General features: G+C 38.1%; 3 protein-coding genes across 4 annotated transcripts in view; 1 reads left to right on the top strand and 2 right to left on the bottom strand.

The window, feature by feature from the left end:
* ANKAR (ankyrin and armadillo repeat containing) overlaps positions 1-9,755 on the top strand; it is a 64,867-nt gene extending 55,112 nt beyond the window's left edge. For both annotated transcript variants that reach the window (XM_032860245.1, XM_032860244.1), the window contains 6 exons: positions 1,106-1,264; positions 1,951-2,068; positions 4,212-4,321; positions 5,823-6,019; positions 7,910-7,956; positions 9,495-9,755. In XM_032860245.1, the coding sequence (XP_032716136.1) occupies positions 1,106-1,264; positions 1,951-2,068; positions 4,212-4,321; positions 5,823-6,019; positions 7,910-7,956; positions 9,495-9,742 (879 nt within the window). In that variant the 3' untranslated portion in view covers positions 9,743-9,755. The remainder of the gene's footprint in view (positions 1-1,105; positions 1,265-1,950; positions 2,069-4,211; positions 4,322-5,822; positions 6,020-7,909; positions 7,957-9,494) is intronic.
* A 3,735-nt stretch (positions 9,756-13,490) lies between these two features.
* OSGEPL1 (O-sialoglycoprotein endopeptidase like 1) overlaps positions 13,491-26,133 on the bottom strand; it is a 21,997-nt gene continuing 9,354 nt past the window's right edge. Inside the window, exons 2-8 of the mRNA XM_032860247.1 lie at positions 21,900-22,140; positions 17,321-17,708; positions 16,282-16,486; positions 16,058-16,206; positions 14,916-15,046; positions 14,735-14,806; positions 13,491-13,910 (exon numbers count right to left, since the gene is read on the bottom strand). Coding sequence (XP_032716138.1) covers positions 13,832-13,910; positions 14,735-14,806; positions 14,916-15,046; positions 16,058-16,206; positions 16,282-16,486; positions 17,321-17,708; positions 21,900-22,120 — 1,245 coding nt within the window. The 5' untranslated portion in view covers positions 22,121-22,140 and the 3' untranslated portion in view covers positions 13,491-13,831. The remainder of the gene's footprint in view (positions 13,911-14,734; positions 14,807-14,915; positions 15,047-16,057; positions 16,207-16,281; positions 16,487-17,320; positions 17,709-21,899; positions 22,141-26,133) is intronic.
* Positions 22,052-26,133, bottom strand: part of ORMDL1 (ORMDL sphingolipid biosynthesis regulator 1) — a 20,766-nt gene continuing 16,684 nt past the window's right edge. The window contains exon 4 of the mRNA XM_032860250.1: positions 22,052-22,140. Within this exon, the coding sequence (XP_032716141.1) occupies positions 22,128-22,140 (13 nt within the window). The 3' untranslated portion in view covers positions 22,052-22,127. The remainder of the gene's footprint in view (positions 22,141-26,133) is intronic.

Here is a 26,133-nt window from a genome sequence, read left to right as displayed (position 1 = left end):
TATGCAGAAGAGTAGCATAATGAACTTAAATATTTCTATGACCCAACTTCTGCAATTATCAATCCTGGCCAATCTTATTATACCTATATACCCACTTCATCTTCTCAAGTTGTTGTTATTATTTTTTAAAGGTTTATTTATGCGAGAGATAGAGAAAGCGTGCAGATGCACGAGCTGGGGGAGGGGCGGAGGGAGAGAATCCCAAGCCGACTCTGCTGAGCGTGGAACCACTGGGGGGCTGGATCTCACGGTATCGAGATCATGACCTAAGCCAAAAAAAAGAGTCAGATGCCCAACTGACTGAGAAACTCAGGAGCCCCTTGTCCTATATTACTTTTGAAGGAAATCTCAGGCATCATATAATTTTATTGGTAAATATTTTGGTACGTACATATAGCACTTTTACATAATGATTAACAGTGGCAGAAGAAAACTCACTTCATTAATGGCTCTTTCTATACTATACTGTTCAAACAAAATATTAAAAATAAGATTTAGTGATAAAATTCTTTTCGGGCTTTCTGGCAGATCTACTGTATTTGTTCATCTTTGTCAAGTAAATAAGAATTGGCTTTTGCTGTTTGCCAAATCCCAGAATGTTAAAATGTGATTTTTAAATCTTCTTTCTTTTTATTTCCCCTCAGGATACAGTACAGAATTTTACAAATGAACTTATTTTAAGAGATGACAGAGATCATCCCACAATGCATAAAATGTAATATATAGCATGCTAGAACAAGGGACGTTTTATCAAGTCTACTTTGAAATGTTGAAAATAAAAATATGTTAAAAAAGTTGAGGGTTAATGAAATTATGGAATTTCCTTACTACTTAGGTATTTATTTGCATAATCATTAACCCCTAACTTTCCCTCTGAAAATTAAAATTACTTCTCTTCTCTCTGATACCGCAACCTATTTCTCTATTTTATCTGTTCAATAACATTCTGGGTTAACTCAACTACCTATTTTCCCCAATAATGTCAAATTTTACTCCCAAAGATAAGAATGCAATATATTTAGATGGCCAAGAATTCAAAATTCATTACCTTGAGTAACATAATATGAACTGAGTTAAAGATAATGCATGTTTCTCCTATGTGCAGGATATCTGTTTAAGGGCAGGCTATGCATTATCCCTTTTTGCCTTCAACAATCGCCTTCAACAATACTTAATTTTGGAAAGTGGAATAATGACCATATCAATCTTTGAACCCTTTCTTGAATCTACAGTTGAAACTGAGAAGGCAATGGCAGCATTTCAGGTATAAAACTGGAAATTCAAACTTCAAATCAATAAATTAGTCTTTTTAGTCAAAACTTAAAAAATGAGAAAAAAATTTGATCTGGAAAACGTTTACCAATTTGTAAAATACACGGTATTTTTTACACCGGCCCCTTCTACCTCATAGAAACTCCATTATTTATGAGGATTCCTCATTTATCTACAGTGTTACAAGTTACAAGGCACTTTTTGCCTCTGTACCTTTTCTGATAGTTATAACAACCCTGTCAGGCTGGTGGGCAGATAGTATCATTTTCATCATCCCCTTATTACAGGCAGAGAATCACGGTAGTGTACCAGACAAGTTTTCTAACTGGAGACCTTTAGCTGATCACACGGATTCTTCAACCTATGACACCTGATGTATCTGGGTGCTTCTTTTTCTATCCAATGACCTTTAGGAGAACTATTTTCTATGAACCCATACTTCAAGGATGCAAAAGCTGCAAATATTGTAGGAAGAACACTCTGGCCTGCCATGTTCACCACAGTTGATCAGACAGTGAAAACTACTCTGACTCAAACCCTTGCCACTTGCTTTTCTTGTACTGGACCATTTCAAGTCACTCCCCTTACCTTCCTGAGAAGTACCAAAGAACAAAAAGCTTAATTAGAGGAGCAGAGTAGAAAACATTCGGTGATTTAATGCTTCTCTTTTGTTTTCAGATTATTATCTTAGCTAAAGTCATTATAGATGTGGACCATATTACTTTGTCTGCAAGAGGTGTTACTATTTTAGTTGATAGTCTGTATTCAGTTCATTCCACTACTATTATCTTGACAGGTAAGAAAGAACAGGAAGGTGGTGACATAAAACTACATCTGCATGAAACTGTTTTCAAAAAATTTTTTTTTGTAATCTGAACAATAATAGAATGACCTGGTGTATGTCTACATGCAACTCCACACAAAGTCTACATGGGACAGTGGGAGTCTACTCTGCACCCCAAGAGAAGCCAGGCAACTCTGACCGTGGCTTTTTTTATTTCCTAGTTACCTTTTCAATCCCCTAATTATTTTTTGGCAAATATAAAATGAGAATCCAACTCTGAGCTACTAACCAGAAAATTTACACACTGATTTATAATAGTAATGGCAGATTTATATGCTAGTCCTGTGTCTGGTTTTCTTTTGATCAACTTCACATTTTGCTAACATTCAAGAGTTCCTTATGTTGCTATGAGATATAGCAAAGCAAAATAGCCCAGCAGAGTTCTTGGCACATTTAATGCTAACCGTGTAACTTTATCTACTCTAGAGCTAATTTTCGAGATGAATAATCAGGTAATTGACTTGATATATCACTCTCAACACAACATGAAACCGTATCAGAATGACAACCACATGAAGTGACTACTACCAAAAAATAAATAAGGTCTTTGTTTTTTAACTGAAATGGATCACTGAAGGTAGGAAAGGAAGTTACACTTGCTGCTACACTTATATTTTTACTTGGCATGGAAGGAAAATTCATGCAAATGAAAACTTTCTGAAGGAAACTAGCTAGGAAAAAAACATGTTTAAATTATTAAATACATTCTTATTTAAATAGCATTCTTAATTCAAGTCATAGTAATTCTGTGACTCTGAAAAACAATCATTGTGGTTTTAAATTTTACTCCACAAACTCTTGTGTGCAAGAAATACTATGTTATACTATCCTTCAAATATTAATTTTCTTAGGCTGGTTGGAACTGAATCTCAAAAATTTCTGGGCTTTCTCTGCCCTCCAGCATCACAGTCACTTGCATCTCCAGAGTGACGTGCCTGTCCGGGGTATCCCAAGCAAAGCAGGATATTCAGGCCTCGGATATAATGTAAAATAAATGTTGTGCCAGATGTCTAAGTTGACAAGGTTCCCAGACATGGCTCCAGAGGCACAGAAGTTTCACAAAGACTAGATTTCTGTTGCCAAGGGTCCAGTTTTCCTGTGTCCGCCACAGAACCGTTCTCCACACGTAGCTCCTGCCCCTTGTGTGTTCTCCATCTTGGATCCTCTGCCTGCCTCCGCTGCCTCCGTTCCTTACTCCCCATCTTTAAAGAATCCTCTCTCCCTCTCTCCCTTTCACCTGGAAAAGTGCCTTCTATGTTCACAGGCTTTTAAAAATACACGCCTGGAAAAAAAAAAAAGGTTATTTTTAGACATTTTTTGCTTTAAACCACACAAGCCATCCCTCCCCATCCTGAAACAATAAATACAAAGGTCTTGGTTTATAAAGAATGCAAAAAAAAAAAAAAAAAAATACAAGAACAAAACCTAAGTGAATGCCTCCATAGAGCACCATCCACATTTGTATTTTAAAATCTGTGATGCACTTATTCCACCACAGCAACAATACTGTGAAAAAATATCACATGAAAGCTCTAAAAATAAAACACACATTTGAATGAAAGAGTTTTAAATTGGTAGTTGCATATTTATTTAATTACTGAATTACTTTATTATTTTCTATCTCCAAACATTTCTTTTTATGGCAAAAACATCAAAAATTTTAAACTTAAGTAATATATTGTTTGGGTTCAAAATACCATTAAGCTCTTAACTCAAAGTGATCTGAATTGCAAAAAGGACAAACTGAATTATTTTTTTTATGGTAGTTCAAACATCATGTTCACGGTCATTAAAAAAACACAAAAGCTCAAAACAGAATATATTCTGAAGCCACAGGAAAGAAAAACTCCGATTTTCAAAACTCCCTACTTTTAAATAAAGCTAATTAACTTTTACTGTTTGTGACAGAAAACCAAATCATAATTTTGGGGAAAGAACTCCACATTTAATATATACATGCTTTTCTCAGTCCTTCTTCATTAGAGATGTCTTGTGACTCAACCCTTTTAATAATATGTGCAAATGAACAAAAGTACAGTATATGAGTTTATATCAATTAAATAACACAAACATTTTTTTCTTGTTTAATTTTTAGGGAATTTAATAGCTAGCCTGGCTCATTCTAGAGCTGCTATTCTAGAAGCATTTACCACATTAGGGACAATCCAACAGCTCTGCTATCATTTGTATTCTGGAAAAGAAGAGGTAAAAACAAAACCAATTGTGTAACTGAATATTCTAAAAATGTAATTGCTCTCACATTTGTGTGCTACTTTCTCTACAGGCTGACTATGTTATATAATAGTTCATGTTACTTACTCAAAATTATATTTTTCTAGTACCACATCTGCCATCCATAATTCTGATTCCTACAAAATGTGCATATTTGTTTTAACTTCAGTACTTAAGACTCAATATACAAATAAGTACACTGATGATATAGAAGTTTGTAATTAAAATATTTATAAAATATCTCACAAAACTGGTGACTGACTTTATTAACTTAGTAACTAAGCAGTTTTTGTGATCTAAGTCATTTCTATGATTATTTGGAATGCGTGAAAGTGGGATCCACTGGACAGTTTTCTTTATCTGCCAAGCAGGATCAGAGGTGACAGTATAAAGAAGGCCAGAGTCATGGTCTGTCTCTGAGATTCCCCTGCCCTCTCCCCCAGGTGTGAGGCAGTGTTTCTCCAACTTTAGGGTACGCAGGAATCACTGGGATCTATTGTTACACCATAGATTCCTGGGCTCCATTCCCAGCATTTCTTACTGAATACATCCGGTTTAGGCCCTAAAATGGGCGTTTCTAACCAGCTCCTAGAAGCTGGTTAGAAATGGTATTGGGACCATACACTGAGAGCCACAGTTCAAGGTATGGAAGATATATGGGCATATGCAGCAGTCACATGCCAGTGTAGAAACTAGAATATCAACTCTGGCTTATGTTCATTCTATGACATTTCTTAGGCCACCACTAACAGATTTTCTAAGAACTTACCAGGAATATACTTTAATCTTATGAACAACCTGATTACTTCCGGATCACAGGCAGAGGATATTTTTTTCTGCAGTCTTGTGACTGATAGTTTTTGCCAGTGGAAAAATGAATTGCTTTCTTGAGTGTGTTTTTTTGTTGTTGTTGTTGTTGTTTTTACCTTATTTTTATCCTCTAGTCTCTTGCCTGGTTTCCTATTACAAGCTACTGAGCAGTTTTGAAAAATTCCAGTATCCAGGCTGCAGCCAAAATAATTAAGAGTTTCTAGGGGTGGAACCCAGGCACTGAGTAATTTTAGTAACTATCAAGGGGATTCCAATGCACAATCAAGACTGAGACCCTTAGTTCCAACTCAATGGTTCTTACTCTGCTGCATATTGGAGTTGCCTCTGGCACTTTTAAAGACAATGTGAATGCCCAGATTCTAACCAAAAGACAGTTGGTGGGCTTTTTTTTTTTTTTTCTTTTTTAACTGCTGGTGATTCTAAAACTGCAGTCAGGACTGAGAACAAGTACTAGAAACCAATGGCAGTTGACAGCTTTCTCTAAAAATATGGCTGTTCGGCTTCCATCTATACATTGCCGTGGGTGGACATCCATGTTTGCTGGGCATAGCTACAGAGGCTAATGAACTGTTTAGTGAGAACAGTTTGTTAGATATTTTAAGAATAAAGCTCAATGAAGGGATTGAATTGCTTCTTCATTTAGGTTCGCACAGCTTGCTCCTGTGCTCTCGGCTACTTAACTTACAATGCGAATGCTTTCCGCATCCTACTAAAGGAATGCAGAAATAAGCCTAACCAGTTCCTCCGTATAACAAATAATATCAACAGAGATGCAAGTATCAACCCAGCTTTTTTAAAGGAATTTCAAATGCAGCAACGAGTGGGACTTCCTTCCTTAAGGTACTGTGCCTGTATCTGTGAAGTTGCAGTAGTGAGATTATTGATAGAAGAACTTGTAAGAAAGCTTAAGGGAGATCAAACAAGGGGAGCCATTCCTGGCGTGAATGAATACCAAGAGAGAAAACTCACCCTAAATGTCCACTACCAAAGCCCGTTTTAATTCTGATTTAGCAACAAAACTACCTGTGGAGGCAACCTTGGGGATCCCATTTGGCCAAGTTATTCATGTTTCAGAAAAACTTTCTGGGGTTTCTGGGGTCGCTTCCAAGTCTGATCTGGAAAACCACTTCTGGGATATTACTTGAGAGTCCTGAGCCAACCAGGAATACCACCATGACTTTGGCATCATCAAAAAAGGTTTAAAAGACCTTTGAATTTCATTCAAAGCTAGGCCAGACTCCCAGGGTAGAAACAGGGCTAAATCAGATGCAGTGCCTGCAGTTATGGTGAAGGCTGATGGGCATTAATTTATCCACAGGATTTTGCTTCAGTGCTGGAGTTTCATCAGAGCTTAAGTTTCTGCAAACAGAGAGGAGAATCTGCTTAGAATGGGCATATTTTCTTTAATCGATGTAGCTGAATTACAAGTTTTCTCTGCAATTGCACTATTTGTGTAGGAAACAGAACTACTCAAGATACAGTATTAACTCTACGATAATAGTAGAGAATAGGATCCAATATTGTATCGTGGTTCCGTAAATCAATTTTCAGTATGGAGAAAAATGAGTACATCTTCATTTTAATTCTTGGAAAACCCAAAGATGCAAAACTGATTACCTAATTTTATATAATAAGACAGGGAAATCTAAATTCCTATAACTGACGGTGTTAAAAAATATTTATTGGTTCAAAAATTAATTTAGGATAAATAACGGTAAGTATTATTTTACACAATTACTCCCACAACTAGCCCATGTGGCAACTTTTCAGGAATTAGAGAGATGATACCCCTTCGTCAGGATGCATTACTGTCCTCTGCTGGAGAACAGGTGTACTAACTATACAAAGCTACAGTGGCCGGGGTGAATGGCAGCCCCTGGAATTGTGAACACTCAACTTTTAGGACTGAAAGCAGTGACCAGTGCTCACTACATTTATAAGAATGGTTACCAGGTGAGGTGGAACTGTCAAGTAAATAATAATTACTCCCACAACTAGTAGTATTATGAACCCATAGAGTATTTACATGGACTATTCCCTTTAATTTTCATAACCATTCATCGATTAAATGAAACTATGGGAAATGTGCTAAAATATTACTGAGACATGTTTGGAAACTTTGGCATGGATACCAATACCCTTCCGTGAAATATTCCTTGATACCGCTACTGGCAAGTATGCGGATTGTGGCTGGGGTCATGATAGCATGTTCTCGCCGTATATACCATTTCTTTACTCCCATGCCCCTATCCAGCTCCCAGAACAGCGGATTAGAAGAGTCCCTGGATACGCAAATTTTGAAGTATGGAGAGAGACATAATTTTCCTGGTGTTAACTGACCCTGTATGAAAGCATTCAGCCTAAATGCCAGCTAGTTTCATGCTACCCTTTGGCCACAAAGGTGGCATATGGACAGACTGAAATCTATGCCTCACTAAGGTGGCCAACAGCAAATGTTCCTCATCAAATTAACCAGCTATATATTTGAGATAACCACCTTTAATATATTAACTTCAAGCGAGACTTAAATTTATTAGCAGGGAAATTCTGTAACTATATTATGTTACGTGTACAGGATGATGATTTAAAATAATACTGCCTTTAAAAGCCACCCACCCACCCCCAAGACACACACCATATTAACTAGGTACACCTTGTTATTCTTTGGCTTGAAACATTGGTAAACCATTGCTTTGAAAATTTTTGTGATCAACGTGTTTTTCCTTTTAGTCTAGAGAAAAATGGAGGACCATCCATAATTCCTGTCTTTAAAAAAGGTAATTGATTTTTCTTTGGTCTCTGAGGTAATGTCTAGCCCTGACACCTTACAGTTCTGTGTTTCATTTCTAAAAATTCAAAATGTGGAGGTTACCCCCCCCAAAATTTACCTGTAAACTCTGCTTTTGCCGTTCTGTATACTTAAAATAACTTCCTACTTAAAAGACTATGTTAATCATTTCTTTTAAGGCCTTCCCTACCATATCACTTGTCAGAAATCCCTCTTACTTTGTTTTTTCTTATAAGCCATGCACAGAAATAGGTCATTACTGAAACATGTAAGTGTGGCTTAAATTACGATCTTGCTATTCTGTTGTTCCATGTACAACTTGTCTGTAAGTTCTTAAGGTAGACACCACATTTTTTCCACAGATACACTACTGTTTTATACGTATTTGGTAGATGTTGGCTGAGTGATTTTAGGCCTGCAAGATCAGAGTCCAGATCGTATAAGGTTACCCATCAATTCCTATCAGACATGTAATAGGGAAAATAAATTATTTTTTAACTTAATTTATATGCTTAGTGCTTATTCACGTGTGTTTAGTGTAGGACCAGTATCAGTCTTACTCGGTACATTACCCTATCGCCAAAACCAAGGATAGAACCATTCCAAAGCCAGGATCTTAACACTATTAAGAGTTTTAAGAGTCACATATGGAAAGGGAGTGAAAAAAGGGAGAGAAGTTCACTCATTCAGGGAGTCTCTGAGGAAAGCTAGGTTTGTGCGGGAGGCTATATATATGAATGTTATGAGTAGAAGAATATTTTTTGTATAGCTTCTTTCGTGTCAGAGTTAATTTATCTATTTTTAAACAAGATTTTATTTATTTGTTTGACAGAGAGAGAGAGAGAGACAGACCCCAAGTAGGCAGAGAGGCAGGCAGAGAGGGCGGGGGGCGGGGGGGGAAGCAGGCTCCCTGCTGAGCAGAGAGCCTGACGCAGGGCTCGATCCCAGGACCCTGGGATCATGACCTGAGCTGAAAGCAGAGGCTTAACCCACTGAGCCACCCAGGCACCCTGTCAGAGTTAATTTACACAAAGAAATAAAGTCAGTCCCATTTTTTTCTTTAATACTGTTTTCTTGTTTTGTTTTTTAATATTGGTTTCTAAATAGCAATCTGTGTACCACTAATGGTATAATAATGTTTTCATAGGTTTATGGTAATATAAGAAAAAATAAGGACAATATAGCAAGTTTCTGAAAAAGTTTCATTCAATATAAAATGTGTCATTTTGAGATAGTACCTTTTACACTTTCTTTTGGGTATTAAGATATCCCTACTTTTACAAATGACTTTGGCATTTGTTCTTTTATTAGTCTCAACTTGGCATAATAAAAAGCTGACAACCGTATTATTAGCCCCACAAATTTTTGCTCTCTGACATCTGAAAGTCTGGAAGTTATGGATCCATTCTCTTAGTATGTTTTAGTGATTTGAAGAAAATACAACTATACAGAACCAAAGGAAATGAGACTATATCTAGGGCTCTTGGGCTTAAGAAAGACATTTAATTGTGGCTCTCTAATTTCCAGGGAAAGAGCATCGAAGAAAATTAAAACCTAAAATTCAACCAAGAGATTCTTTGACTTTCATACCTCCTGTAACCAACTTCATGGGACTCTTCAGAGCAACAAAAAAGGCCCCTGTTTCTCACAATATTTTTTCCTTTTCATCTGCAATTTCATCAGATATCACAGAAGTATCAAGACCAAGAATAGTGTTTTTGAGCCAACTCGGGAAACATGTACAGAAAGCTAACCCAGAGCCTACGGAAGGCTAATAAAACCATTAATATGAAAGTATGAAAGAATTCCTGAGCGATCTTTTCAAATTCTTCACTTTTCTTAAAAGATTTTATTTTTAAGGAATCTCTACAATGTGGGGCTCAAAGTCACAAACCTAAGATCAAGAGTCACATGCTCTACTGACTGAGCCAGCCAGGTGCCCCCCCATTTTTTACTTTTAATTTTAATCTAATTCTAGTAAAATATATAAAACTGAGTATTAACATTTTGAATGGAAGTTCTTGATATTGATACTTAACAGATTTTCTCTAGCCTGTTTACCAAAGTTTAACATCAGGTCAGACTCATAGTTTTAAAAATAAATAGAATTTATTAAATAGAATTAAAATTTTATTAAATATTTTATTAAATAGAATTAAATAGAATTAAATAGAATTTTCCTGCACTTAACACTATTAAAATACAGCAACTGACACAAGTGGCATAATTAGTATCTCTATATCAAGTGTCAGAAACATTTTTAAATCGGTATGCTGGGCTAAAGAGGCCTGATTCAAAACAGTCCACATGTTAACACGCACTGCAGCACCTTGAGATAGTTAATGATGAATACTACAAAGGCACAAGGCTTTTAAAACCCCAAATGTAGAAATGTATACTTTTATAAGACTTAAAAAAAAAAAATCTGAAATCACTGCCCACCAAGTACAAAAGTCTGGCTAAACACTGTGGCTACCAGTGTTGACCATTCCCCACACTTACAAGTATTTTTGGTTTACAACTAGAAAGTGTGACACTCTGTGGCTCAGAATCACATGATGTCTTTGCCCAATGAGCACTGTCTCCAGGGGGTCCAAGTTCTGCTGTAGGTCTGCTTCTATTTTACTGCAGCAGGTAGATTTGATATAAAATCAAGCTGGGCTTCACGGTAGCCTTTAAAGCCCTCATTTTTCTCTGACCACTTTGCTCCAGGCTGCACTGAACTATTATTATATTATTATTATAATACTGAAGTATTATCAGCCGTTATTTTCTCCCACATGTCTTAACACAATAACGATGGAGGTGATGGCAGCTACAGGCATGCAGGCTTTCCATGCACCAGAGTCTAAAGCCAAGGCTTTTGGCCATTGGACAGTAGGAGACCTCTCTAATCTTCAAATTTAATTCTACTTCTGGAAGATGCTCTAATATAGGAATTATGGGGGGGAAAGGCTTATTCCATACTACAAAGGGAAAAATAATTCAAGTGATAAGAAAGGAGTCATTTATTCAGCACGGTTAAGGATAAGAGTTCATATTAGTGAAATATTAAGCTTCTGTAGATGTAAAACAAAACAAAACCCTCTAGACAACAAACTTTGAGCTTTGGAACTGGCTTCTGACGGACTGAAGACTATATTCTAAGAACACCTTCAGGGCTGAGTATCAGGGATTCTTTGTATTCAATAATATAAGACACTCCTGAGTTTCTTGGCCTCCCAAGGCCATCCTACTACTCCCAAAACTTACAGTACTTTTCCTGAAGTACAGGTCCTCCAGTTAAGATTACTTTCATTACCCTGCATTTTTTTCTTTTTTTCGTTTTTTTAAGATTTTATTTATTTGACAGAGAGAGACACAGCAAGAGAGGCAACACAAGTAGGAGGAGTGGGAGAGGGAGAAGCAGGCTCCTCACCAAGCAGGGAGCCCAAGGTGGGGCTCCATCCCAGTCCGCCGTGATCATGACCTGAGCTGAAGGCAGACGCGTAACGACTGAGCCACCCAGGCATCCCCGTTTTTGAAAAATTATGTATGAGTGGGGCGCCTGGATGGCTCAGTCAGTCAGGTGGCTGCCTTTGGCTCAGGTCATGATGCCAGGATCCTGGGATCGAGCCCTGCCTTGGGCTCCTGGCTCGGCGGAGAGCCTGCTTCCTCCTCTTCCTCTGCCTGCTTCTCTGCCTATTTGTGTTCTCCCTCTCTCCGTCAAATGAATAATAAAAACAAATCTTTAAAAAATTAATAAATAAAATACGAGATACGCCTCAAGATACAGAGGATTTCAGCAAATCGTCTGCCTTTTACCTGTACTATTAGCTAACTTGTACATATGCTTGCCCATATAGAGTTCAGTGCTTCTCCTTTCCTTATCCTTTCCCTCTTTCTCTCTCCTTTCCCCACCCTCCTTCCTTACTGCCAAGTACAAAAGGCCTACAGATATGGAACGCGTCCCCAAATTGCTCATTTTCTTTATCTGTAGTTTCTCTTATTTATAGCATGAACTCAATTTTGACATGTGTGCTTGTAACACCTGTAGCAATTTCGATACTTAAAAATTTTAGGAACATAGATCACAGATACCCCATTTTAAAATATTTGTGATGGGGGAAGAATTTTTGGTCAATTTCCTTCCATAGTTTGAATGCACTCTGACTGTGAGACGCACAGGAAATACTTATCTTACTTCTCTATGGATTTAGGTTCACATGATACAGAACACAAATTCAAATGAAAAGTGTGAATTCATAAACTAAGTTTCTTCTAAATAATATATATATATATTTTTAAAGATTTTATTTATTTATTTGACAGAGATCACAAGTAGGCAGAGAGGCAGGCAGAGAGAGAGGAAGGGAAGCAGGCTCCCTGCTGAGCAGAGAGCCCGATGTGGGGCTCGATCCCAGGACCCTGGGATCATGACCTGAGCCAAAGGCAGAGGCTTTAACCCACGGAGCCACCCAGGTGCCCTCTTCTAAATAATATTAAAAAACCAATTCTATCATAGCTATACCTCAACAGCAAAGAATACAGTTTTTTTTTTAAATAAATATTGGCTGTTTCTATATGTTCCCTCACATAAATTATATTTTCTATCTCCAAGTGGGTGATCATAAAGCAATACCCTATGATGACAATTCTTAAAAAAAAAAAAAGAATTACTTATGGAATTTCCAAAATCGAGGTCACCTTAAGTTAGGATTAAAATAAGAAATCTTTTCATAGTTTAGATTTTTATCCTTACCCCCTATTTTCTGAAGAAAGCAAGTCATTGACTAGAAAATTAACAACCTGGTCCAGTATGATGATGTAATACAACTCTTTACTGATAAAATCTCTCGAAGGACATTAAAGTCAATAGCATTGTCTTTATATTCAAGGACAGTACATTCAGTTACTTTAGATAGAAAAAAAGGATAAGCAGGTATAAAGTTTCAGATTCAAAGAAAATTATCCAAAAACACAAGCAAAAACCTTTACATCTCATATATTTTCATTGATTAAATACAATTTCTAAAATAGTGGATGTAAACATACGTGGTCAACTAAAAGCACAATACACACTTGAAGGATTACTTGCCTACCATATTTCTTAAAATCTCAGATGGATTTTAAGAAACATATAGACATCCCAATTGCTCCAGGGAAGATACCTAATAACATATATTTTTATCATTAGTAACATCCATTCTGCTAAAGTCACCTTTTTTCTTTATTCAGAATTCTCTGATTTGACATGACTTTGACCAGGCTACTTTTCTAAAATTGCTCTCATTAGAAAAGTTAGGCGAATGTTTCAAAAGGAGCTAAAAAATAGCTTCTACTGATAGCCACCAGTTTCTCAGGGCAGAGGTGTGGGGGGATGTAAGGGAAATAAGTGAAGGGGATTAAGAAGTACAAACTTCCAGTTATAAAATAAATTGCGGGATGAAAACTACAGCACAGGGAATATAGTCAATAACATTATAATAACTTTGTACGGTACAGATGGTGAAATGATACTGTGCTGTTGTAATACATATAAAAACACCAAAAGGTCTAGGCCTTTTTAATATGGGGCTAGGATTTAGCAGATTCACTGTATATCTTCCAAGGTTTTCTTTCTACCTGCAACTATCAGTACATTCTTTTCTTCACAAGATGTTTTACTTTAATTTTGATAATAAAAAATCTATATTCCATTATAAAGCTATAACATATTACTATAGACTCTCAGAAGAGCGGGTTAAATATCAAACATGAAGAAAAACAAAAGAAAGTCTTGAAGAACAATTAATATCATGCATCTTCCACAATTTGAAATACAAAAAAAATCACAACTTAATGCTGAAATACTACCTTTAGGGATTTTTTTTGAAAAGCAAAAATCAAATGTCCATTTTTAACCGTGGTACTTTTATGGCAGCTTCTCCAACTTCTTCTGATATGTCTACTCCAAGAGGACATCTGCATCACAATCAGATAAATCACATTATTTCAAATACTTGCTTCCTGATCTGTCACTAGTTCTGCAAACTGTTTGCTTAGAATTCTGACAAACAGTGCGCAGCTACTGTATAATCATATGTGATGACAGATCTTGAAAACAAATACAGCAGGAACAATGGGTGAAGAGAAGGCCAGTTAATGCCATTAAGAGATCTAAATTTTGGGATTTTTTTTTAATGACTCTGAGGTATAATTGATATTGAAAAGCTATGCATCTTTAATGTATACAACTCAATGAATTTGAGGACTGAAGTTTTTGAAAGAAGTAGTTCTGCTCTCATACTATAAATAAAAAAGTGAAATAGAAAAACGATAAAAATGCCTTATAATTCTCTACAAAGCTGAAAGGATAAAAACAGTTTACCATACACCTAAGGTCAAATTTGCATCCATTTCTACTTTAGAAATTCCCGAGGTTTTTACTGATTCTTGAGGTTTCAAAAGCTGGCTTGTCCCTTTTCTACCTTCCTCTGTCACTACTGGCAGGAGAGGTCCGAGATTCTACTCTTTTTGTTCTTCCTCCTTAAGTAACTGTGGACTCCGATGTTTGCTTTTTTACAACATTGCCCAATACAAGGCTTCAACTGGATCCTAGTCTGGAAAAAGCCACCATCTTCAGCCTCAGCACTGTCACAAGAAGGCAACACTGGAGCAGACAATATGTTCTGCCTGAGGCTAGGCCATCAGTATAGGAGATGCCTTCGGCCACCACTAACTAAACTCTGTTTTTAGGCTTTGGATTTTACACTGCTTGCATAGATTTTATAAAAGGTACCACGTACTTGGGTTCATAGCGGATGCCTTCTGTGTTGTGTAAAACGCCCACACCAGCACGCAATCTTTCAATACCGTTCCTAAGTAAGAGTGATGCAAATAAAATAAACAGACCAAGATTCAAAGGAAAAAGATGTAGCATGATGAAATGGCAAACTGTGAGTGAAGCACATACATCTTGTGGCTTACCATGCAATCATAATGCCGTTGTCAGTGCACAGGCTGGGAGGAGGACACAGCAAAGTGCACTCTGTTGCATTTGTTACAATTTCCAGAGCTTTTCGGATGTATAAGTTACTTGCGACACCTCCAGATACAACCTGAAGGAAATGAAAAGACCAAAATTAACAATTACGTGTGGGTATGAGCCAAAATGTTAGCTTAACCTGGGGAAAATACTAGCAATATACAGTAAGAAAACATCACATTTTGAGAGGTGGGAAATGGGCAAGTGATCAATCTGTATGGTAAAAATTTGGAGGAAAAGAAAATCATTTTCAGTATCAGTATACAATGACCACTAGATTTTTTTTAGATTTATTTATTTATTTTCGGAGGTGAAGAGAGACAAAAAGGGAGGGAGAATGAAACTTAAGCGGACTCCATGCTGAGCACAGAGCCTGTCCCAGGGCTGGATCTCAGAATCCTGAACTGAGATCATGACCTGAGCTGAAACCAAGAGTCAGACACCTAACCCACTGTACCATCAGAAGCCCTGGACCACTATCATTTTTGTACATTTTCTTCTAACTTTTTTCTAATTATAATCAAAGCTCAACAGTGTTTTAGACCCTGCCATTTTTACTTATAAGCATTTTTCTCATTTTACATTATTCTTCAAAAGCTATTATTACCTTTGATATTCACATAATATTCTATTTTGTGAATCTACCATCATTTAAATACTTTCTCATTTTGTAATTTTCAAAAGGATGAAGTTTAAGATACAGTTAAACAGAAGTTTACCAAGGCTTTTACACAGATCTAAAGGGATTTCATCAAAGGAACATAAATTTGCAGGGAACTAGCTTATTTTTCTAAAAATAATGATAGCAGTTCCTGCATCTCATTTCTTATTGTAAACCCACTTTTAAATTCAATGAGAAGATGCAGTCTTGGAGTTTTTTGGCACACAGGCTGTGCAGGTGTCCCATGAAGCTGTCACACCTGTGTAAGAAATGGCTGTTAGTCTTTATTCTGCACAATTCCATACTTCCGGGCTATGACATAAACACATTTGATGCTATGCACAGGATCAATTAAGCTCCTAGAAGAAAAGTAACATACTGTAAAGTATTAATAATACTGTTAGAGGAGGTGACAGAACTTACCAGTACTGCATTACTTGGAGATAATAAGCGTCTCTGCTTGCAGAACAGAATGGCACGGTGAGTTCTCTTTGCAATGTGGCATGCTGTCGTGTGCTGTACTGCAGCGGCAATGTGTGCAGCTGAAGCCAGGATTTCCCCCTTCTGGATCCCTGCAGAAATGAGCAGGTGTTTTTAGGTACAATGCAGGATTACTTATTTTTCCAACTCTCCAAGTAGAAATGTACCTTCCTCTTTTTCCTTTTGTGTTATTATCCTATCAACAACATGCTGAAGTCCAGAAAAAGAAAAATCACAATTTTTAGCTCGTTGCATGGGAGGTTTGATATCAAAATGCAGTTTATTTCCTTGTTTGGCCAAATGCTCTATAGCCTTCCCACCGCTCATGGTGGAGCACTCTGGATGTTTTATCAAAGACAGTCTTCTTGCTACCTATCGAAAACAAAAATTTCTGTAATGAGTGATAAAATTGCACATTTTAAAACCAAGGTGCAAAGGAAATGAATTTACTTAAACACACACACACACACACACACACAAAACCCAACCAAAACCCAAAACAGAACAAGAAGCCTGGATAAGTAAGATATGCTCTGCTTTTATATAAATGCACAGTAGCGGGTAGTCAGTAAGGATAGACTCGCTCCTTCTCACAGCCCGCCCAGCAGTGGGCAATCACCGCTTCCCTATCTACTTCTGCTCTTCTACTGGAGATGAAAAGCAAGTCTGAAATTCACAATGAGTGCTTAATGATTAGCTTCAAAAATGAGAACCTGTCCATTTCTTCTAATCATTGCAGCTGTGGGCACTAAGATTTCTGCAGAGAGCAGTAGGCTCAGGATTCCTACACAAAGGAAAAAGAAACCTGCTTGGTGATGGTGTCAGCAATTGTGATGTTTAATCACAAAACTTTGTACATCTTTAATGTCTTTATATTATTTTATATACCCTATTTCACATTTTTATAGTTCTTACATGGCAATTTCTTTCAGATATTTTTTTTATTAAAAACACAACTGCATCTGCAAACTATTTGAGCCTTTATGTACTGATCTAAACCTCTTACCATTTCACTCATAATGGCTAGAAATCTTTTCTAAAACTATGTACTATTCTTTTTCTTTTTTTTCTTACTGCTCATATGAATTCAGAAATTCATATGAATTCATCAGAAATATTTAGATAAATGGTAGTAGTGTATTATTATTTGACTGAAATAGACAACTTAACAGAAAAGAATGGAGAAATTAACTCTTAAATAATTACCTTGTCAAGCATGTCCCCTGGTGCTATGTCCAAAGACTTCCCCAGAAGCAGAAAATCTGAAACTCCTCTGACTAATGCCAATAGACAATGACCTCCAGAAATCAAAAGAACTAAGAAGGGAAAGTCTACTTTATTTAACAACCGAATAGTCAGTGCATGAGCCTCCATGTGATGAATGGGAATGAAAGGTTTTTTTAACTGGTCTACTAGGTGTAAGCTAAATGATAAGCCTACTCCCAAGCTTAGAGCAAGTCCTGGTTTTATAGTAGTTGCGACTGCTGAGAGTTCACTTGGACAGACTTTACTGGAAGAGAGAGCTTCTTGCACTATCCGCTGAATATTTTCTCTGTGAAGCTGCTGAGCTACTGAAGGAACAATCCCACCTGTTCTGGAAGAAACAAAAATACAGCCTCTTATAATTTCAAGATTGTGAACACAGAGTAAGAAAAGTTTTATATTAGGGCTGAAGGCACGTTTTCAAATTAATTATTTTACAGCTAAATATGTTAGTCAAGTATATTCAAATATGCATGCCTTATAATGCAGCACACTATAAAAACTCAGTATATAGTGATTAAGGGTGTAATGTCTGACTTTTCAAAATTGTACACAACGAATTCCTATGGATTTGATGATGAATGGAACCACCAAAACAATCTTAAGAAGCATTCTATGGAAGATGTCTTGAACAAGGAAAGGACAGGATAAAATTGGATTTTAGAAAAATTAATCTCTCTGGAGATAGAATTTTTATTTTTAAAACATTTTATTTATTTGTCAGACAGAGAGAGAGCACAAGCAGTGGGGTGGCAGGCAAAGGGAGACGCAGGCTCCATGCTGAGCAAGGAGTGTGATGTGGGACTCATCCCAGAACCCTGGGATCATGATCTGAGCTAAAGGCAGAAGCTTAACTGACTGAGCCACCCAAGTGTCCCTACATGGAGAATTTTTAAAGAGGTCATTATAAAAGTATTTGTTTACATCTTAAACTACATGATCACGGGAAGTGAAAGAAAGGGACAGAGAGCCTGAAAACTGTTATGACCGACTGGATGTAAGGGGAAGAGGGTCCACGGCACATGATTCACATATCGAGCTGGAGTGACTAGGAGAAAAGAAAGAGTAACAGAGAGAAACTTGAAGACAGTTTTGTGAAGATGAGTTTATTTTTAAACACACTGCACTTGAGGTCATGGCAGGACAGTGGACAGCTTGCAATCCCGAAATACAGTTGGGAATCTAGTGCTCAGAGTTGGTAATTTTGATTTTGGGTTTATGTAGGACCCACTCCAAATGTCAAGAGTAAAGAAGTAGGAGGCAAAGCTGCTAACAAAAAAATTGCCAGCATGTGACTAACTTACACCAGAGAAGCAGAGCAATAAAATATAGGGTCTGCAAGATATACCTCTAATCTCAAAAAGATCTTTAAATATTTAACACTGTAACTTCTATACACAGATATGAAAACCCTCAATAGGTGCATTCAATTAATATTTATTTAATAGTTATAATATGCAGGGCGCCTGGGTGGCTCAGCCAGTTAGGTATCTGCCTTCAGCTCAGGTCTTGATCCCAGGGTCCTGGGATGGAGCCCCAAAGCAGGCTCCTGCTCAGTGGGGAGTCTGCTTCTCACTCTCCCTTTGCCCCTCCCCCTGCCCATGCTGTGTCTCTCTAGCTCTGTTCTCTTTCTCTCTCTCAAATAAATAAATAAAATATTTAAAAAATTGTTATAATATATATTGTATCAGGCAATGAGGGGAATAAAAGAAACAGTCTTATTTCAACACACATATATATAGTAATACCATTTTTCTTAATTCTTCAAAGCTACTTTTTCTCTCATATTCTTCAACTCTGTTAATGGCATTAAACCTTCTAATGACTTGGGTTTCCAGCTTCATCTTTATCTCCTTTATCTCACTTCCCACAATTAAGTATGTCACCATTCCCACTGCCACCAGTTCGAAAAGCTCCTATTATCTCAGTCTATTCAAAACCCTCTAAATGCAATTCCCTGGAGGGATTTTCTGATCACCCTGGAGTCCATTCTATGTTGTGTTGCCGGAAAGTAAAGCAAAATGCTGACCCCTAACTATCCTACTCAAAAACATTTACTTTCTTGAAATTTGGGTAACCTTAAGTCTAAAACCTCTTCTACTTATTTCTTCCTTCTCCCACATGCCTACCTCCCTTCCTTTTTGTATCTCTTTTACGTATTTTATCTTCAAAGGATTATGCTAGCTAAGCATTAGAGACAAAAGAGTAAGACCGTGGCTTTATTCTCAAAAAAGTTAATTTGTACATAGCATAAAGAGTAGGTGTTCAAGGGGCTAAGGCTAATAGAAAGTCAGGGAAACCATCTGGCCTCAAGGTAGAAGCCAAGAGTTCAGGCAAGAGACAAGGGCTTGAATTACATGGAAAGGGAGGGAAACGTTTGAAGAAATATTTGGGAGGCAGATTTACTACAACTGATTTGACACAGTGGTGAGAAAAAAGTCAAGACTGTCCTTCAGATTTCTGGCTTGAAGAAAGGACCCCCTCTCCCCCCAAGTTCTCCTCTATCAATGCATTTTCCATGCTGCTTTACAAGGACTTGCTTATCCGACTGTCTTCTTCACTCATCTGTAACAGCACTAGAGGTAGGACTGATGCTAATAATAGGTAGCTTCTACTGAGCTCGTGCTATTTGTCAAGAACTGCACCACACACCTTAGAAGAGTTTACATTTAATCCTCACAACAGTATTAGGGGCTAGTTACCATTACTATCCCTATTTCACACACAAGGAAACTGAGGCACAGAAAACCATATAAGATCGTTGATAGTTGCACCAGAATGTAAACCTACACTCTAAAGCACTTTATATGGCAAGCTGCTCAGAGGCAAGATCATGTATCTTAGTCGTATTTGTACCACGGTGCTTCAAATGTTGCCTGGTAGGAATTCAGTAAGCACTGAGATGAGCTGTCTAGATGGTTCCACAAAGTTTACTTCCTGTGTATTCATCTCCAGTAACCTGGGCACTAGCTAAACTGAACGTCTGTCCTGTACTTTCTCACCTCTTTGCCTCTACCATAATGTTTACTCCTGCTACAATGTTTTTTTCCATCTCCATTCACTGACGGCCTATTTCCAAGGTCACTAGCCCCTGCAGTGTACCAGATGCCGTGCTGGCTATCTGGCACCGTGCAGTGAGTAATACAGACAGTTAAGACGGAGCCTGTGCCCATGGAGTTCAGAGTCTGCTGGGGAAAAGACTACACAGAAGTAAACAAACATAAAAATTATCAAAAGGATGATGAAGAAAATAAGCAGGGTGTTGTGATGCAGAATAAGCATGGTGGGGATACCGAATTTAGACGAAGTGGTCAGGGAAGGCCTTTCTACACAGTCAACATTTACATGTGCAAACGTCCAGGACACTCAGAAATACGGAGTGGGACTGAGGCATGGTAGTAATAGTTACTGTCTGCACCACTTGTTTGATCCTTTATGCTGCCTTGGACTGAAAGCTGTATGTTTCCTTGCAGGTCTATATATCATGCCTCAGAGAATAGGTTAAGCTCCTTGAAGGGAAGGACTTTTTAGTATTTCACTACACCTGATTAGCACTTACCTCAGTCCGTTTCACACAGTACATAACTGTTAGAGGTCTATTGTCTTTTCATATATATTATTTCTATTATACTCCCTACAATCCTATAAGGCAGGTTATTATCTTTCCCATTTTACAGGTGTGAAAACATGATCAGGATAAAGAACTTCCCTAAAATCAGAGCCCACACCAATTGCTTAATTCGTAATTCAAACACAGGTCTGTGATCTCAAAATACCAACCTTTTTCACTATTCAGGTGTTATAAATTGATGGCTTGAAGGCATATTTGATTTGTGCAGCATTTTAATATATTTTGAATTAACAACTAATTTTAACACCTGGAGATATTACATTTATATTCTGGATTTCCATTTTCTCTTGAAAATTCCGAGGGTCAAATAAAACAGGGCCTACGTTTCTACATGGCGAAAACTGGCTTCTTCTTCTTCCAGATATTTTCCACTTTATACCCAGCCCACTCATCTGTGTAGCCTCACTAGTGGTCCTCTGCAAAGACATGAGTTTATAAACCTTGCACCATTCAATGCTTTTATACAACAGTGTATTATTATTTAAGTACCAACATGAGTTATAAGTATAAATGTGAATAGGATTTTTTTTCCCCCAGAGATTAACATAGGCTAAAGATGGGGTCATGCTCTCCTAGAACTTTAGTCAAGACCATGAAACGTACAGGTGGACAAAGAGGAAAAGGCATTACTAAGGGGAAATCATGGATAAGTCGTAGAGTTGGGAATGAGCTTAGTTCTTTTCGCAAGACGCTCAGCTCAAGTTGAGACCTTACTGTGGACAGCCTTAAAAGCCAGGGTGCAGGGTTTAAGGTTTTCTATTACAGCTACTAGGAGCTTTTGCAAAAAGAACTTAGCTCCTAAAATTGAACTTTTATATATGATAAATAGAAAATAATTATTTCACTTTGTTTTTCCCAAAAGTGGGAACTACAAAGATAATGTCTACTTACTTTAAATGAACTTCAGTTTGGGAATGTATCGCTTCTCCCAAAACGTTTCCAGTTTCATCCACCACAGCAGCTGCTGTATCATCACAACTGGTTTCAATTCCCAACACTAGTTTATGAAGAAACAGTTTTCCAGAATGAAAATTAAAAATTCTTAAAAATTCATAAGTTTTCCTTCTTGCTGGTTTAGAAAAGACTCCTGCTGTCTTACTCAGTATTAGCATAATTACTCTATAAATAACTCCTGGAAAAGAAATGAAGAAACAAACTAATTACTTGGAACTGACAATAACCACTAACCCATTCAGTTAAGCAAAATTCCAATTTTATTGGTTTATTTTTCAATATAATAGTTTTGTAAAATTAGGGGAAAGTTTTGTAAAAGTTAGCAAAAATTTTTGAACATAAATGACAGTATGAACGAATACAACGCTCTCGAAGGTGAAAACAAGGAAATCAATTATGAAATTTTTTAGTATTATCATGATGTTCTCAGTAAACTATTCATTATTCATAAAATAGCTAATGGTTGCATGGATAGTCCTTTGGAAAGTGCTATTTATTTTTTGATAGCTTACAGTTAAGACAAAATTGGTTTAAGAAAATTAAACGACAAAGGCAAACAGAACAGATAAATGCATTCCATTTCCTGGAAATATCTTTCAAAATAAAATTTAGCAATTTGGTTAGAAAACAATCCACATAAAAGACACACACACAGCTCAGTTGCCCACTTTGGGAACAACTGTTCTTACAAAGCTCATCTTCCGAGAACCACATGTGGACTAGGACGACTGCAACCTCATACCCACTCCATCCATTAATCACACGTTTTCTAACTCCATCTCCATTTTACCCCAAGTTATCTTAGTAGGATCTCCCCAAATTCTTTTTTTCTCCTCAAAATGACAACAGCCCATCACTAAGCACCCTGGTATCTTCACTCTTTCAAGTATCTGGTTTCACGCCCCCAGACGACCTGTTCTAGAACTTTCTGGGGGCTTATGCGGGCCCTTCTCTACACACTAGCGGGAAAATCAGAGAGTAAGTGCTGGGATTTTCATCGTTCCCCGTGGCGAAGGGCCCCGGGGGTGGAGCGGTGGGCACGGTCCTCGCGCGAGGACCGCGGCGGGGAGCGCAGGCCTGGCCCCGCCGCCCCGAAGGAATCAGATTCGCATCACGAAAACCCAGGCAGGGAAGCCTGAGCGAAGCACTGGTCTTCAAGGCCACGAAAGCTCCTAAGTGGATCCAGGGTCCTGGGCCGGTGGTCCAGGCTGGTGCTGGAATAGCCCCCGCAGGCAGGCGAAGGAAGCCGTGGGGGAGGGCGGGCCGTCTTACCCTCCGTCCCGGCGAACCACCGTGGCCACAGCGCCGGAGACCGGCCCTGGCGAAGACGGCAGACCGCACTGCCCGCAGCGCGAGCGGCGGAGCGGTCGCCCCGGAAGTGACGTCATCGACACGGGGCGGCGTCTGGTCGCCGGCGTCGCAGAGCTCCGTACGGAGCCGCGCGAGGACTGCTCTCGTCCGGGACGCCGCGCGCGCGCTCCTGCGCTGCCCTTAGGTTTACAGGTAGCGGGACTTCTGCCGGGTCACCCGGTTAGGGACCCAGTGGAGGCCGAGGGTGGATTCGTCTGACTCCGCAGCATTAACTTCCGGACACTAAGCTGTGTGGAAAGATCCGTCTGCCTTTGGCTGGAGTTCGGACGCCCCTGTCCGAAAAGGAGGGTTTAGAGTGTCCGTCAGTCCGCTCTGAAGGCTGTGGCCTGACTAGCGAGGGATTCCAGAAACAAAGTGTGGAACGTAGGGACGACGCAAGGACCCGCTGGTACAGGGTCGGAGGGACGGAAGCACTGTGGGTCGGACAGGCTAAACCGTCACTGCCACTTTGGGGAGCGAAGGTGTGGGGCTGCCTCATTTTTGTGATTAAAAAGGGGACGGGGCTATGTATATTCATTTACCATGAAAAAACTATAATATGGTCTTTGCTTGCCATGTACACAGCCTTCAGGAAAATACTCATTCTTGGACCTCCTTCAGTGTGGTTGGTTTGTTTTTTTTCCTATTACTGGTATGTGAACTTGTCATTTGTGTGAATACATTTATCCCAAGAGTCTTTGTTCTGCCACAGGCCTGCTAGACTTCAAGGTTTCACTAAGCTAAGCAAGGACTGCATTTATGCAAGACTGAGTAAGGCTGTCATAGATCCGTGTTTGGAATGGCATGAAGTTCTTGATATAAGTAAATGTAAGATAAGTGAATCACTGTCGGAAGTCACAGTTATAGTCTACTGGCAGATACTAATACATAATAACCAAAATGTTGAGAATTTTCTAGGTGAAACTTAAGCTTTCAAAATGTTGTGTGTCACAATAGTAACCATAATTAGCAATTAACTTACGTTGTCCCAAACAGTGTTGCAGATTAATTTATATAAACCTCACTATAATCCTGTGAGGTAATTAGTTACTGTCCTCATTTTACAGATGAGGCAAATGGACCACAAAGTTTGATGATTTGCAGGTCATACAGCTAGTAAACTTAAAGCTAGGATTAGAAGTTAGGGGCGCCTGGGTGGCTCAGTGGGTCAAGCGTCTGCCTTCAGCTCAGGTCATAATCTCAGGGTCCTGGGATCCAGCCCGCATCGGGTTCTCTGCTCAGCATGAAGCCTGCTTTCTCCCCTCTCTCTCTCTCTCTCTGCCAGCCTCTCTGCCTACTTGTGATCTCGGTGTCAAATAAATAAAATCTTAAAAAAAAAAAAAAAAACAGAAAACTTAGGCCATCTGGTTCTGGAATCTGTTTCCTTAACTTCTAGAAGATAAAATAACTCATATTTTCCTTAGGAAGTGTGGCTGACCCAAAAAAAGAAAAATTAAGACCAAAAGGTTAAGAAAAATTTGTTCTTCTAACTGCTTATGATTGGTTAGAGGTTATTTTCTATTATATGCTGAAATCTAGTTTGACCATAAAACTTTTCACATCTGGCGTTTTCTTGCAATTTGGATTATGTTCAGCAGGTGTGTCTCAACGCCATCCTCTGCAAGAATGTGTCAAGAGTTATCCCTTTTGTATGTGCTGGTATCATTGGTAGATTCCTTATCCAGGCTCTGGCTGGTGTTGAGTCTTAATGCTGCATTATGGGAAACAGCAAAACCCTAGGACACATTAGGAAGGAATTTTATTCTTCCTTAGATTGATGGCACATAAGTAGCAGAAAGAAAAAGGCATTGTACCTTTGGTAAGTAAAGGTATACATTTTCCATTTTCTTTATTGCACTAGAGGAGAAATTATTGGTGGAAAGACATTTATGCTCTATGAGGCCTACCTGGGCTTTTATACAGATCACATTATATGATTTGAATGCCACTGGTGGACATTCTCAAGGAAAGATGGCTTAACTACCATAACTTCCACTTGAATTTAGAATCAAAATATGCTCATTTTTTCTGTCCTATTGCCTGCCTTGGAAGTTTCAGAGGAAAGTAATATATAGAAAAATCTTTATAATAATTTCCTAGTTATATCTTACTAAAATGGATATTTTCATTTGTTACATATTTATTGGGTTCTTTCCTTTGGGCAAAAACTTCACCAGTTTTAGGGATAAAAGATAAGATCCACTCCCTATCTTCAAGGAATGAAGTCTAATAATAGGTAATTACAATACAGCATTACGGAAAGTATATATTTAGAATGGGGAGTTGTTTGGGAAAGGTGGTATAGCTTGAGGTATCCACAGCTTACCAGGACCGTGGTGTGATCAATGGGTTTTAACATCTGATCTTCTAGGCTTGAAATTGGTTTATCAGATTTGAAAGTGACTGGACTCCAGGGTTTTGAGTCACACTCAATCTGCTAAGAAATTGCTTTCTAAAAACCATATACTAACGTGTTAATTTATGAAAAATGTAATGATGAAGGAGGTAGAATACTTAAGCCTGCTGATCATCATTTTCTCTGTATTGAGCAAATTACAGTGAAAGCCAGAGCGAAATCATGAGAAGATTGTTTGGTAAATATGGAATGGAATAAGGAAATGGTTTTGGTGTTTTAAATGGCTAATGTTTCAGGCCTGATGCATCTTTTCACTTGAGTCATGTTACATTCTTCATGGGTTGGATTGTGCTAAAAATACACTGTCATTAGTCTTTCTCCTCTTTAAAGAGTTTTTTTGCTTACAAATGTCTTTGATGTAGAAATTATTTCATTAATGGCAATACTGTCAATTCGATGTCATCC

This window comes from Lontra canadensis, unplaced genomic scaffold, assembly GCF_010015895.1.
Source record: "Lontra canadensis isolate GAN:19392208 unplaced genomic scaffold, GSC_riverotter_1.0 scaffold18, whole genome shotgun sequence".
Classification (NCBI taxonomy): domain Eukaryota; kingdom Metazoa; phylum Chordata; class Mammalia; order Carnivora; family Mustelidae; genus Lontra; species Lontra canadensis.
Note: the sequence above shows the minus strand (reverse complement) of the source record. Positions and strands in the feature narration are given on the sequence as shown.